General features: G+C 48.9%; 1 protein-coding gene across 1 annotated transcript in view; it reads right to left on the reverse strand.

Moving 5' to 3' along the window:
• The window catches only part of TUT4 (terminal uridylyl transferase 4), a 424,536-nt gene that overhangs the window by 56,591 nt on the left and 354,686 nt on the right, over positions 1-13,259 (reverse strand). Inside the window, exons 27-28 of the mRNA XM_063938888.1 lie at positions 11,998-12,092; positions 7,281-7,761 (exon numbers count right to left, since the gene is read on the reverse strand). Of these exons, the coding sequence (XP_063794958.1) occupies positions 7,281-7,761; positions 11,998-12,092 (576 nt within the window). The remainder of the gene's footprint in view (positions 1-7,280; positions 7,762-11,997; positions 12,093-13,259) is intronic.

The following is a 13,259-nucleotide window of genomic DNA, read 5'->3' on the forward strand; positions in this document are numbered from 1 at the left end:
GGACTGTAGAGTAGGAGCAGAGTAGGCTTTCCTAGCTGGGGGTGCTGCGGAAGGAAGGTATGTAGACTTAGCCGCCGTAGCCTTGGATATCCACGTATTCAGTTCATCTCCAAACAGGGCTTCACCTGTGAATGGTAGGCTTTCTACGCCTTTCCTGGAATCCGCATCCACATTCCACTGGCGTAGCCATAAGCCCCTTTGTGCTGACATGGCCATGGCCGTGGTGCGTGCATGGAGTAAACCTATCTCTTTTAGGGCCTCTACCATAAAGTTAGCAGAGTTCTGAATATGCTGTAGGAGTAAAACTATCTCTACCCTAAGGAATCTAAATCCTCCATGAGATTACCTGACCATTTGGAAATTGCCCTAGTGATCCAAGCACAAGCTATAGTGGGTCCTTGGGCCACCCCCACAGCCGAGTACAGAGATTTGAGAGTAGTCTCAATCTTGCGGTCAGCTGTGTCCTTTAAGGAGGCTGCACATGGGACCGGTAAGACTATCTTACGGGACAACTTAGAGACTGATGCATCAACAATTGGCGGGACCTCACACTATTTCCTATCATCCTGAGGAAAGGGGGAAGACGCTATTAACCTTTTAGGGATCTGAAACTTCTCGTCAGGATTGACCCAAGTTTCTTCAAATAGAGAATTTCATTCCTTAGATGCAGGGAAAGTAGCAGAGGACTTCTTTTTTACATTGAAATTAGATTCCTCAAAGTCCCTTATCACCTTATCAGGAATGTGTAGGACCTCCCTAATAGCCTCTATTAGGACCTGTATTCCCTGTGACCGATCTGCATCGCCCCCACCCATATCCACGTCACTGTCATCTGCATCAGTGACATCATCATCTGTGTCAGTATGCAGGATCTGGGACAGTGTACACTTTGTGGAGAAATGGTAGGGGTCTGAGACGCTGGTATGGCCGCTGAATCTCTATTTATCAGGTCATCCATAGACTGTCCTAAGTATTACGTCTCTTTCTCAGTTTGGGACAATTTATGAGAAATATTAGAGATCATCCCTTTTAGTGAATCTAACCACACTGTGGGGTATATTTACTAACATTCGTAATTTTCGGAAAAAGGTCAAAGTTCAATCACGAATGACATCGACAGTGTAAAACTGCAACTTTTTGAATTTATTACGCCTAATTTACTAAGCTGTCGTATTCGGATTTTTCATTTGTTCCGATGTTGATGTCATTCGTGTTTTTTCCCCGTTTTTTACGGCAGTGATTAGCAAAACACTGCCGACTTTTTCACAATGAATCTCGGCCAGATCTGTGTGATCCGTGCTGGGGTTCATTTTTTTTTTTTTTTTTTTAAATAAACACTGTAAAACGGCGAAAAAAAAATGCGTGGGGTCCCCCCTCCTAAGCATAACCAGCCTCTGGCTCTTTGAGCCGACCCTGGTTGCAGAAATATGGGGGGAAAAATGACAGGGGTTCCCCCATATTTAAGCAACCAGCATCGGGCTCTGCGCCTGGTCCTGGTTCCAAAAATACGGGGGACAAAAAGAGTAGGGGTCCCCCGTATTTCTAAAACCAGCACCGGGCTCCACTAGCTGGACAGATAATGCCACAGCCGGGGGTCACTTTTATATAGTGCCCTGCGGCCGTGGCATCAAAAATCCAACTAGTCACCCCTGGCCGGGGTACCCTGGGGGAGTGGGGACCCCTTCAATCAAGGGGTCCCCCCCCCCAGCCACCCAAGGGCCAGGGGTGAAGCCCGAGGCTGTCCCCCCCATCCAATTGGCTGCGGATGGGGGCTGATAGCCTTTTGTGAAAATGAAAAGATATTGTTTTTAGTAGCAGTACTACAAGGCCCAGCAAGCCTCCCCCGCATGCTGGTACTTGGAGAACCACAAGTACCAGCATGCGGCGGAAAAACGGGCCAGCTGGTAACTGTAGTACTACTACTAAAAAAAATACCCAAAAAAAGACAATACACACACACACCTTGAAAGTAAAGTTTTATTACATGCATCCACACAAACATACATACATACTTACCTTATGTTCACACGAGGGTCGGTCCTCTTCTCCAGTAGAATCCATGGGGTACCTGTTGAATAAATTCTACTCACCAGATCCAGGGTCCCAGGCTCCTCGTAGCATCCATTTGTAATCCACGTACTTGATTAAAATAAAAAAACGGAATGCCGAGCCACGCACTGAAAGGCCTTTCCCCGAATGCCAGAAACCCACTCTGACTGATGTCTAAGTGGGTTTCTTCAGCCAATCAGGGAGCGCCACGTTGTAGCACCCTCCTGATCGGCTGTGTGCTTCTGTACTGTCTGACAGGCGGCACACGGCAGTGTTACAATGTAGCGCCTATGCGCTCCATTGTAACCAATAGTGGGAACTTTGTGGTCAGCGGTGAGGTCACTTTCGGTCAACCGCTGACTACAAAGTTCCCACCATTGGTTACAATGGAGCGCATAGGCGCTACATTGTAACACTGCCGCGTGCTGCCTGTCAGTCAGTACAGGAGCACACAGCCGATCAGGAGGGTGCTACAACGTGGCGCTCCCTGATTGGCTGAAGAAACCCACTTAGACATCAGTCAGAGTGGGTTTCTGGCATTCGGGGAAAGGGGGCCCATGTGAAAACATGGGTCCCCTTTCAGTGCGTGGCTCGGCATTCCGTTTTTTTATTTTAATCAAGTACGTGGATTACAAATGGATGCTACGAGGAGCCTGGGACCCTGGATCTGGTGAGTAGAATTTATTCAACAGGTACCCCATGGATTCTACTGGAGAAGAGGACCGACTCTCGTGTGAACATAAGGTAAGTATGTATGTATGTTTGTGTGGATGCATGTAATAAAACTTTACTTTCAAGGTGTGTGTGTATTGTCTTTTTTTGGGTATTTTTTTTAGTAGTAGTACTACAGGTACCAGCGGGCCCGTTTTTCCGCCGCATGCTGGTACTTGTGGTTCTCCAAGTACCAGCATGCGGGGGAGGCTTGCTGGGCCTTGTAGTACTGCTACTAAAAACAATATCTTTTCATTTTCACAAAAGGCTATCAGCCCCCATCCGCAGCCAATTGGATGGGGGGGGGACAGCCTCGGGCTTCACCCCTGGCCCTTGGGTGGCTGGGGGGGGACCCCTTGATTGAAGGGGTCCCCACTCCCCCAGGGTACCCCGGCCAGGGGTGACTAGTTGGATTTTTGATGCCACGGCCGCAGGGCACTATATAAAAGTGACCCCCGGCTGTGGCATTATCTGTCCAGCTAGTGGAGCCCGGTGCTGGTTTTAGAAATACGGGGGACCCCTACTCTTTTTGTCCCCCGTATTTTTGAAACCAGGACCAGGCGCAGAGCCCGATGCTGGTTGCTTAAATATGGGGGAACCCCTGTCATTTCCCCCCCCATATTTCTGCAACCAGGGTCGGCTCAAAGAGCCCGAGGCTGGTTATGCTTAGGAGGGGGGACCCCACGCAATTTTTTTTAAGAAAATAACCACTTTCCCACCCCTTCCTACTGATATACATGCACGGATCTCATGGATCCCTGCATGCCTATACAATCACGGATTAAAAAAGCAGGTCTGTTTTTTTTAGCACTTTTTTGCGAGTTGTAATTTTTCACGGCAGTGTTTGTTTTTTTTTTGCTTTGCACTTCTTAGTAAATTACCGAGATTCATACTTAAACAGCCGCGTTTTGACCGATGGTGTATTCATTCGTATTTTTTTTGTTGGACTTCCAAAAAATTACAAATGCCCTCATCACTGCCGTGATTATTGCTTAGTAAATTACCGAGATGACACTTTGATGAAAAAACGTCATCTCGGTCAAAATCGGGACCTTAGTAAATATACCCCTGTGTGAGAAGGTGCCTATCCTGAGTACACTGCAGTGATCCCCCGGGGATGAGAAACACTCTGCAGTGCAGGACACATATGAGAGCACTATACACAGGTGCAGCGGTACATACATGTGAGCATTATACACAGGTGCAGCAGTATATACATGTGGGCATTATACACGGGTGCAGCGGTATATACATGTGGGCATTATACACAGGTGCAGCGGTATATCCATGATGGCGTTATACACAGGTGCAGCAGTATATCCATGTGGGCATTATACACAGGTGCAGCGGTATATACATGTGGGCATTATACACAGGTGCAGTGGTATATACATGTGGGCATTATACACAGGTGCAGCGGTATATCCATGATGGCATTATACACAGGTGCAGCGGTATATCCATGTGGGCATTATACACAGGTGCAGCGGTATATACATGTGGGCATTATACACAGGTGCAGCAGTATATACATGCAGGCATTATACACAGGTGCAGCGGTATAATGTGGGCATTATACACAGGTGCAGCGGTATATACATGTGGGCATTATACACAGGTGCAGCGGTATATCCATGATGGCATTATACACAGGTGCAGCGGTATATCCATGTGGGCATTATACACAGGTGCAGCGGTATATCCATGATGGCATTATACACAGGTGCAGCGGTATATCCATGATGGCGTTATACACAGGTGCAGCAGTATATCCATGTGGGCATTATACACAGGTGCAGCGGTATATACATGTGGGCATTATACACAGGTGCAGTGGTATATACATGATGGCATTATACACAGGTGCAGCGGTATATACATGTGGGCATTATACACAGGTGCAGCGGTATATCCATGATGGCATTATACACAGGTGCAGCGGTATATACATGTGGGCATTATACACAGGTGCAGCGGTATAATGTGGGCATTATACACAGGTGCAGCGGTATATACATGTGGGCATTATACACAGGTGCAGCGGTATATCCATGATGGCATTATACACAGGTGCAGCGGTATATCCATGTGGGCATTATACACAGGTGCAGCGGTATATACATGTGGGCATTATACACAGGTGCAGCGGTATATCCATGATGGCATTATACACAGGTGCAGCAGTATATCCATGTGGGCATTATACACAGGTGCAGCGGTATATACATGTGGGCATTATACACAGGTGCAGTGGTATATACATGTGGGCATTATACACAGGTGCAGCGGTATATCCATGATGGCATTATACACAGGTGCAGCGGTATATCCATGTGGGCATTATACACAGGTGCAGCGGTATATCCATGTGGGCATTATACACAGGTGCAGCGGTATATCCATGTGGGCATTATACACAGGTGCAGCGGTATATCCATGATGGCATTATACACAGGTGCAGCGGTATATCCATGTGGGCATTATACACAGGTGCAGCGGTATATACATGTGGGCATTATACACAGGTGCAGCGGTATATCCATGATGGCATTATACACAGGTGCAGCAGTATATCCATGTGGGCATTATACACAGGTGCAGTGGTATATACATGTGGGCATTATACACAGGTGCAGTGGTATATACATGTGGGCATTATACACAGGTGCAGCGGTATATCCATGATGGCATTATACACAGGTGCAACGGTATATCCATGTGGGCATTATACACAGGTGCAGCGGTATATACATGTGGGCATTATACACAGGTGCAGCGGTATATCCATGATGGCGTTATACACAGGTGCAGCAGTATATCCATGTGGGCATTATACACAGGTGCAGCGGTATATACATGTGGGCATTATACACAGGGGCAGCGGTATATACATGTGGGCATTATACACAGGTGCAGCGGTATATACATGTGGGCATTATACACAGGTGCAGTGGTATATACATGTGGGCATTATACACAGGTGCAGCGGTATATCCATGATGGCATTATACACAGGTGCAGCGGTATATCCATGTGGGCATTATACACAGGTGCAGCGGTATATACATGTGGGCATTATACACAGGTGCAGCAGTATATACATGTGGGCATTATACACAGGTGCAGCGGTATATCCATGTGGGCATTATACACAGGAGCAGCGGTATATACATGTGGACATTATACACAGGTACAGCAGTATATACATGTGGGCATTATACACAGGTGCAGCAGTATATACATGTGGGCATTATACACAGGTACAGCAGTATATACATGTGGGCATTATGCACAGGTGCAGCAGTATATACATGTGGGCATTATACACAGGTGCAGCAGTATATACATGTGGGCATTATACACAGGTGCAGCAGTATATACATGTGGGCATTATGCACAGGTGCAGCAGTATATACATGTTGGCATTATACACAGGTGCAGCAGTATATACATATGGGCATTATACACAGGTGCGGCGGTATATACAGCTGGAGATTTGGTGAGTCTTGATTAGAGATGTGCGGAAAAGGTAGGCGTAGGAGAGAGGGGGGACATAAGAGAAACATGAACGTAGAAATATCACACAGTCCACTTATATTACAGAATAACTGTGCGTGTGCATGTGAATATATATATATATATACATATAGACACACACACATACATCCCTGATGACAATGGTCCACATCTTAGCGATGTGGATGACATATATACTAACATATGTGATCAATATCGCAATGCGGTGAGGGAGGCCCCCCGCGATACCTGTGAGGTGGTGTGCGGGGGGGGGTTGGGGAATCTCCGTCACCCCCCCGGGAACTTCACCTGCTCCCCTGCCGGGAAGCAGAAGCAGCAGGCTGTCCCCGGCGCCTCCCCCTCCCCCCGGAAGGACCTCCGGCTGTGTTGCTGAGGGGGGGCGATTACCTTACGGCTCCAGGCTGCCTGGAGGAAGGTCTGCCGGGGGAAGGGGGGGCGTCTGCGGCGGAGTGGCAGCGGCTGTGTATCGCCATCCAGAGATGGCGATACCCTCATCGGCAAAAATGTGGCGGTCGGGTGATAGTACATATGAAAATACGATAAAACCCCTGAAAACGGGGGTTTTATCGCATTTTCCCTTTAGTACATCCCACTCTGAGTCTATTAGAGTAGACAGTACTTGTTACTGATGAAGGTAAAACGGGTTGGGCATGGGTGGGCGGCATTTGGGATCCCGCCAGTCACCATACGAGGTTTAGATTGCCGGAGAGACGTGACCGCAATGAAGACCCTTGCGCGCTCGCTGCGCTCGTCTCAGGTTCTGTTCCCCGTCTATGGGTGTTCTGGGTACCCAGAGTCCCAGCTGTCAGGCTTTCTATGGCTGGTGATCCCGGCGTCGGTATAGTGATCGCCAGTCACATGACTAGATCCTGTGGGGTCCTCTTCTCCCCAGTGACACACGTGACCTGACGAGTCCTGACGGTTATCTGCTGTATGGAACGTTCTAGCACACACAATCATGGTCTGTACAGTAAGACATTTACCTGTGCCACTCACTGTTCCATTGCTCACCAGTGGGTTAGGAGTCTGGGAGTTGTGCCAATGTCCATCGTGGGTAGGTTTGGGAATACCCACAGGCCTGGCAGCAGGCTGGGCAAAGATAATGCTAGGATCGTTCAGATTGACGGTGCTCTGATTGGGTGCGGAGGTGTTGCTGCTGCCAGGTCTTGCAGGAAAGGAGACACCGCTAGAGTGAGGAGGATTCCCAGAGGAAGAGCGAAGCATCTGCCCGTGGATGGGCCATGCCGTGTTGTGCATAGGGATCTGAGAAGGAAGAGGCAGGAGCCCAAGATTGTGCAGAGCAGAGAAGTGAGGGGCTGGGGTGTGTGCAAAATTAAACATAGGCCGCTGAACCTGGAGAGGATTCTGCACCGGAGGAGCTTGCTGCTGCGGCTGCGTCTGGCCTATGGAGTTCTGTGCGAATGCCTGAGGCTGCGGGGAATAGGAGGAGTGATGAGGTTCTGACTGCAGGAGAAACACAGAAAAGACTTTATTAGAGAACAGACGCACACCTACCTCTACACAACAATAACACTCTGCCAGACTGGGGATGGGTGAGTGGGATATTAGAGAACAGAGCAGACGCACACCTACCTCTACACAATGATAACACTCTGCCAGACTGGGGATGGGTGAGTGGGATATTAGAGACAGTGCAGACGCACACCTACCTCTACACAATGATAACACTCTGCCAGACTGGGGATGGGTGAGTGGGATATTAGAGAACAGAGCAGACGCACACCTACCTCTACACAATGATAACACTCTGCCAGACTGGGGATGGGTGAGTGGGATATTAGAGAACAGAGCAGACGCACACCTACCTCTACACAATGATAACACTCTGCCAGACTGGGGATGGGTGAGTGGGATATTAGAGAACAGAGCAGACGCACACCTACCTCTACACAACGATAACACTCTGCCAGACTGGGGATGGGTGAGTGGGATATTAGAGAACAGAGCAGACGCACACCTACCTCTACACAATGATAACACTCTGCCAGACTGGGGATGGGTGAGTGGGATATTAGAGAACAGACGCACACCTACCTCTACACAACAATAACACTCTGCCAGACTGGGGATGGGTGAGTGGGATATTAGAGAACAGCGCAGACACACACCTACCTCTACACAATGATAACACTCTGCCAGACTGGGGATGGGTGAGTGGGATATTAGAGAACAGTGCAGACGCACACCTACCTCTACACAATGATAACACTCTGCCAGACTGGGGATGGGTGAGTGGGATATTAGAGAACAGTGCAGACGCACACCTACCTCTACACAATGATAACACTCTGCCAGACTGGGGATGGGTGAGTGGGATATTAGAGAACAGCGCAGACACACACCTACCTCTACACAATGATAACACTCTGCCAGACTGGGGATGGGTGAGTGGGATATTAGAGAACAGAGCAGATGCACACCTACCTCTACACAATGATAACACTCTGCCAGACTGGGGATGGGTGAGTGGGATATTAGAGAACAGAGCAGACGCACACCTACCTCTACACAATGATAACACTCTGCCAGACTGGGGATGGGTGAGTGGGATATTAGAGAACAGTGCAGATGCACACCTACCTCTACACAATGATAACACTCTGCCAGACTGGGGATGGGTGAGTGGGATATTAGAGAACAGAGCAGACGCACACCTACCTCTACACAATGATAACACTCTGCCAGACTGGGGATGGGTGAGTGGGATATTAGAGAACAGAGCAGACGCACACCTACCTCTACACAATGATAACACTCTGCCAGACTGGGGATGGGTGAGTGGGATATTAGAGAACAGAGCAGACGCACACCTACCTCTACACAATGATAACACTCTGCCAGACTGGGGATGGGTGAGTGGGATATTAGAGAACAGCGCAGACACACACCTACCTCTACACAATGATAACACTCTGCCAGACTGGGGATGGGTGAGTGGGATATTAGAGAACAGTGCAGACGCACACCTACCTCTACACAATGATAACACTCTGCCAGACTGGGGATGGGTGAGTGGGATATTAGAGAACAGTGCAGACGCACACCTACCTCTACACAATGATAACACTCTGCCAGACTGGGGATGGGTGAGTGGGATATTAGAGAACAGCGCAGACACACACCTACCTCTACACAATGATAACACTCTGCCAGACTGGGGATGGGTGAGTGGGATATTAGAGAACAGAGCAGATGCACACCTACCTCTACACAATGATAACACTCTGCCAGACTGGGGATGGGTGAGTGGGATATTAGAGAACAGAGCAGACGCACACCTACCTCTACACAATGATAACACTCTGCCAGACTGGGGATGGGTGAGTGGGATATTAGAGAACAGTGCAGATGCACACCTACCTCTACACAATGATAACACTCTGCCAGACTGGGGATGGGTGAGTGGGATATTAGAGAACAGAGCAGACGCACACCTACCTCTACACAATGATAACACTCTGCCAGACTGGGGATGGGTGAGTGGGATATTAGAGAACAGAGCAGACGCACACCTACCTCTACACAATGATAACACTCTGCCAGACTGGGGATGGGTGAGTGGGATATTAGAGAACAGAGCAGACGCACACCTACCTCTACACAATGATAACACTCTGCAAGACTGGGGATGGGTGAGTGGGATATTAGAGAACAGTGCAGACGCACACCTACCTCTACACAATGATAACACTCTGCCAGACTGGGGATGGGTGAGTGGGATATTAGAGAACAGAGCAGACGCACACCTACCTCTACACAATGATAACACTCTGCCAGACTGGGGATGGGTGAGTGGGATATTAGAGAACAGAGCAGACGCACACCTACCTCTACACAATGATAACACTCTGCCAGACTGGGGATGGGTGAGTGGGATATTAGAGAACAGAGCAGACGCACACCTACCTCTACACAATGATAACACTCTGCCAGACTGGGGATGGGTGAGTGGGATATTAGAGAACAGAGCAGACGCACACCTACCTCTACACAATGATAACACTCTGCCAGACTGGGGATGGGTGAGTGGGATATTAAAGAACAGAGCAGACGCACACCTACCTCTACACAATGATAACACTCTGCCAGACTGGGGATGGGTGAGTGGGATATTAGAGAACAGTGCAGACGCACACCTACCTCTACACAACGATAACACTCTGCCAGACTGGGGATGGGTGAGTGGGATATTAGACACAGTGCAGACGCACACCTACCTCTACACAATGATAACACTCTGCCAGACTGGGGATGGGTGAGTGGGATATTGGAGAACAGAGCAGATGCACACCTACCTCTACACATCGATAACACTCTGCCAGACTGGGGATGGGTGAGTGGGATATTAGAGAACAGAGCAGACGCACACCTACCTCTACACAATGATAACACTCTGCCAGACTGGGGATGGGTGAGTGGGATATTAGAGAACAGAGCAGACGCACATTTACCTCTACACAATGATAACACTCTGCCAGACTGGGGATGGGTGAGTGGGATATTAGAATACCGAATACCGGCGCCGGAATCCCGACAGCCGGCATACCGACACTTATTCTCCCTCGTGGGGGTCCACGCCCCCATGGAGGGAGAATAAAATAGCGTGGCGCACGTAGCACGCCACCATGCCCGCAGCGTGGCGGGCGCAGCGAGCCCGCAAGGGGCTCATTTGCGCTCGCCACACTGTCGGTAAGCCGGTATGCTGGTCGCCGGGAGCCCGACCGCCGGCAGACCGTACTACACCCCTTATATCTAGCTGGCTGATGTAGTAATTCTCATTGGACCAATACAAATCCTAGTTGATCCATGTGGTTTTGGTTTGAGCACAGGACCCACATACAGATGTGTTCTCATACACCTTTGCTGCAGTCATGCTGAAACTGTCCCTCTTGACACATCAGGACGTATAAGAATTTTCTAGCACCGGGTGTCTTTTTTGCCGAAAATGCATTTTATTCGCACCATGAATTTGATATAAGACACTTGTACATCTGAGTGTGACTCCACAATGTAGCAGCCGCAACTTCTGTTCTGCTCTGTATACAGACCCAGTCACACACAATATACAAGTGTCACATAGCAAATTAATCAGCGCAGTGTCCTTGTGCGTCCTAGTCACATTGAAGTGGGGCCAGGGAGGCCAATCCTAGGTTGTTTTTTTCAATCCTGGGACTCGGGATTGAAAACCGGCCAATCCTGGGATACCCGAGATTGGCTAGGGAAAAATAAAATAAAAAAGAATATTCACCCTCCTCAGGTCCGGCTGTCGGCAGGTGCGGGCATTCCTGGCCGGCGGTGAGGATTGCGCTGTGCTCTAGCACCATATCACCCTGCGCACAGGACTGGACACCATAGGGGTGACCAAGATGCATTTTCAGCAAAAAAAAGAGGCCTGACGTTAGCGCTTGTACGGGACCTGGCGGCTGACATACGCATCTGGTCTAATATAGAACTCCTGGCAGCTGCAATCAGCGTGAGAGAGAGCTGATATTAGAGCTCTCCAGTGAGTCCTGTAATACATCTACTGAATGGATGATATGATTGGACGAGTACTGTAATGACCCAATCCCTGCAGAGCATTCCTCCTTTACTGAATCAGCTGCATGACACACATAGCGGAGGATCCAGACATCAGAACATGTATCTATCACTCCAGTAATTACCAGCATTAGGACTCACCGATTCTGAAATCTGCCGGGTGCGTGTGGGGCGCTCCATTTGTTGTAGTGGGGTGAGCACTGGCTGAGGGACAATGAGGCTTAAGATCTGAGAAGCTAAAGCAAAAAAATAGGTTTAGGGTTAATTACCTACCGGTAAATCCTTTGCTCATAGTCCGTAGGGGATACTGGGAATCCATTTAGTACCATGGGGTATAGATGGGTCCACTTGGAGCCATGGGCACTATAGAAGTTTGATAACATGTGATGGCTCCTCCCTCTATGCCCCTCCTACCAGACTCAGTCCAGGAAACTGTGCCCGAGGAGACGGACATACTTTGAGAGAAGGAAATAGATAAGGATAGTGGTGAGATTATGAACCAGCACACACAACAAGAGGAAAGCCCAGCTAACCAAACCTGAAAACAGGGACAGCAACAGCTGAACCAAACAACAGGTAAACAAGTAACAGTGCAGGAAGAACGAAGCACCGGGCGGGCACACAGTATACCCTATGGACTACGAGAAAAGGATTTACCAGTAGGTAATTAAAATCCTATTTTCTCTTACGTCCCAGAGGATAATGGGAATCCATTTAGTACCATGGAGATATACCAAAGCTCCCGAACCGGGTGGGAGAGTGCTGAGGTCCCTGCAGAACAGATTGACCAAACTGAAGGTCCTCACAGGCCAAGGTAAAACTTGGCAAACGTGTTCGAACACGACAAAGTAGCTGCTCGGCAGAGCTGTAATGCCGAGACACCCCGGGCAGCCGCCCAAGAGGAACCCACCGACCCAGCAGAGTGGGCCTGTACAGATTTCGGAATCGGCAAACCTCCCGTGGAATAAGCATGCTGGATAGTGAGCCTGATCCAGGGTGCAATTGACTGCTTTGAAGCAGGACACCCAATCTTATTGGTATCGTAAAGAACGAACAGTGAGTCCGATTCCCTGTGACAAGCAGTTCGCTTTACATATACCTTCAAAGCCCATACAACGCCCAAAGACTTTGAAGTAGCAGAGATGTCAGTGTGAGACAATGCCCCCAGTTCCGACACGCGCCTTTCCGAAGCCAAGGTCAACAGCGTGACGGTCTTCCATGTAAGATACTTTACGTCTACCTCCTGTAACGGTTCAAACCAGTCCGATTAAAGGAACTGCAGAACCAAATTGAGATCCCAAGGCGCCATGGGAGGCACAAAGGGAGGTTGGATATGAAGAACACTTTTCAAGAACGTCTGAACCTCAGGGAGAGAAGCCAATTGTTTCTGAAAGAAAATAGAC

This window comes from Pseudophryne corroboree, chromosome 9 (genome assembly GCF_028390025.1).
Source record: "Pseudophryne corroboree isolate aPseCor3 chromosome 9, aPseCor3.hap2, whole genome shotgun sequence".
In the NCBI taxonomy this organism is placed as follows: domain Eukaryota; kingdom Metazoa; phylum Chordata; class Amphibia; order Anura; family Myobatrachidae; genus Pseudophryne; species Pseudophryne corroboree.